The sequence below is a fragment of the Centruroides sculpturatus genome, unplaced genomic scaffold (assembly GCF_000671375.1).
Source record: "Centruroides sculpturatus isolate CEXI.00-Female unplaced genomic scaffold, Cexi_2.0 scaffold197, whole genome shotgun sequence".
Classification (NCBI taxonomy): Eukaryota; Metazoa; Arthropoda; class Arachnida; order Scorpiones; family Buthidae; genus Centruroides; species Centruroides sculpturatus.
Genome location: NW_019384591.1, coordinates 158,462 through 161,205, shown reverse-complemented (window position 1 = coordinate 161,205; position 2,744 = coordinate 158,462). Strand labels below are relative to the sequence as shown.

The 2,744-nt window shown below is 28.1% G+C and overlaps 1 protein-coding gene across 1 annotated transcript in view; it reads right to left on the bottom strand.

Moving 5' to 3' along the window:
• The window catches only part of LOC111624760, a 107,762-nt gene that overhangs the window by 9,940 nt on the left and 95,078 nt on the right, over window positions 1–2,744 (bottom strand). The window contains exon 9 of the mRNA XM_023367699.1: window positions 980–1,118. Within this exon, the coding sequence (XP_023223467.1) occupies window positions 980–1,118 (139 nt within the window). The remainder of the gene's footprint in view (window positions 1–979; window positions 1,119–2,744) is intronic.

The window sequence follows — 2,744 nt, the reverse complement described above, 5'->3', positions numbered from 1 at the left end:
GATGACCTAAAAAATACAACTACGGGTTTTGATATTTTCAATAAAATCGATGATTTCATTCGAAGTAATGAAATAGCAATCTATTTCATTACTTCGAAAACGTGCATCGACATCTGCACTGATGGAGCTAAAGCCATGCAAGGTCCAATTTAAAAGGTCTGAAGAAAACTTTTACCATTTTAACGACGTATTTGTGACAAAAAAAAAGAAACAGGCTTGACGCATCAGCAGACATTCGTTGTCAGTTAAGAAGGTGGGAACCAAATTTTGAAAAAAATTGCTGAAGATTTATGGCAACAAATATCCCATTAAATTGTTAGAAATTATTATAGAATAACTTAAATTTTGTTTATCGATAATTATTATTATTTATTTTTAGGAAATGTAATTTATGCACGTATTGAAATGACTTCTGTGATTTTATATAATATACTTGTCAAATAATAATAAATAAATGTATGTACAGTACAGTATCTGTTTAAATTGATTATTATTTACGTAAAATAAGTACAGTAATCAACTTTTAGTTGTAGTTAGTGAGAGTTTTTTTATGGCACTCAGTTATAAGGGCTGTATACATCTAACGCAGTAATTATAAAATTTATATACAAAAATATAAGGAGTACTTGAGAAACAACTAATGGGCTAATGGGGTACATCAACAAAAAAGGTTGAGAACCACTGAACTAGACAAAACGGGTTTTAACAAAGACATTTAGTATGAATTAGTTTCAACTAGTTAAAACGCGTTCTAACTAAAAACGGGTTTTTACTGTAACATATATAAATTTATGAATTAGTACAAATAAAAAACACAATTCAGTCTTACTTTTAAATATGTATGTTCGGTTTGAGTTAAAACTTTATTAAAGCGAAACATCACAATACCCATTCTGCTAAGCTGTTATTCTGAAGTCGCATCAACTGCACAATTTAATTTTTTATTTTCTTTTACTTAATTGTAAACTAAAGCACAAACTTACCAATACACATTCCTTTGTCGTGGTCGAACGTTTTCCGCTTATCTTTACAGATACACTTATCCTTATAACCTTCCTTGAAACATTCCTTTCCACCGTTACTTTTGCATTTTCTTTCGAAATTATAATCGCACGAACCTACATAATAAAGAAAAAACATTTCATATTTAGTTTCAAATCGAAACAATGTGTCACAAAATTGTAACATGTATCGATTTCGTTTGTTTACTTCATTGCTTCATTATTACATACATATATAACGCTCAATAAAAAAATTCCAAACGGCTATCAGTGTGGCTTCTGTAAATCAATTGGATAGTAATTCATTACGAAATACATTTATGAAAAGAAGCACTTAACACCGGCCTTCTTCTAACTAGAAACTAGAAACATTGCGAATATGAGATTTTTAACATGTTGGCATTGTCAACATTTAAACAAAACTGACGTCAGAGAATAAATGATAGTTAATATTTTTCGAACGAACTTTTCCCTGCATTTTCTTTTTAAACACCTTAATTAGTATAGTTTTGTTTACATGAATTAAAATTTAGCAACTCAAATTTAATCCATTTCTAATTAATGGAGAAGGCTGGAATATTTCAAATTGAATAATACCTAACAATGAAAAGTAATGATGTTTTATAGTTGTGGCTCGATCGTATCATCTTACTCATTCTAAATCCCGATAAATATAATCAAATGCAAAATTTTATCATGATGTTTGCGATGTAAATGCATCGTAGTTATGCGTATAAAATAGGCGATTATACTCCATCATCCTCTACTTTTATTTTTTTAAAGTGTGATCAATACTAGGGTGTTTTTTATAATTTTTGAAATATCTTACGTTAATTTTATTATTTTTTAGTATTTTTCTACTTATTGTTTAAAAATGTAATTGTAAATGTAAAAAATGTATTTGTTTCATTTTTTAAGACAAATAGGAAATGCTTGAATGCTGATAAGACATATACAGTACTGAGAGCAAAAACGTTTTAAATGACACCTAACAAGTATCTCTTAAAAGTTAATTTAATTAAATTAATCGACGTGAGAAGCTGAAATCCCGTAACACTGACAAACCATAAACGTTTACAGAAGGTCTCCAAAGAAACTGCTTCAACTAATTTTAAAAAAAATAATTATAAATCAGTTAACTTTACAGTTTGGAAAATAAATTTATTTTATATATTTTCGAAAGGGACAAGTGTATTCATTTAACCAGTTAATAATTTATAATAAAATGTCTAAATTATAATCCAGTTAAAATTGATTCCTCCATAAGTGTCATATCTTTATGATAACAATATTCAGTAAATTAATCTATATGTTACCGCTAAAGCTCGAAATCCGTTAATGTGCACATTACCTAGCTAATCTGCAGATTAACTAGGGTGATCCGTTAAAGCTGCGAAAATTATTCCATTTCTGAAATTACCTAGGTAATCTGCGAATACCTACTAGGCACTCGGTAAAGTGAAAATAAGATCTTTGCTGGAACAACAGCAACGTTTCTTTCTGTACGCTGAAATTAACATAATGTAATTTATTTAATTTTCAATATCTAAAGTTAATACAATCAAACAATCAACAAATTAGTTGATTGAATCAATCATCAATCAATTAAAAAAACTTTAATACAAAAATCAAACGGTTTAAAATATTATTACAATTAGGGAAATGAATTTGCAAAACATATGATAAAATTGTACTTACTTATTAGTGCAATCTAAAGATTGGTGACACTTTGAATTACGTAGC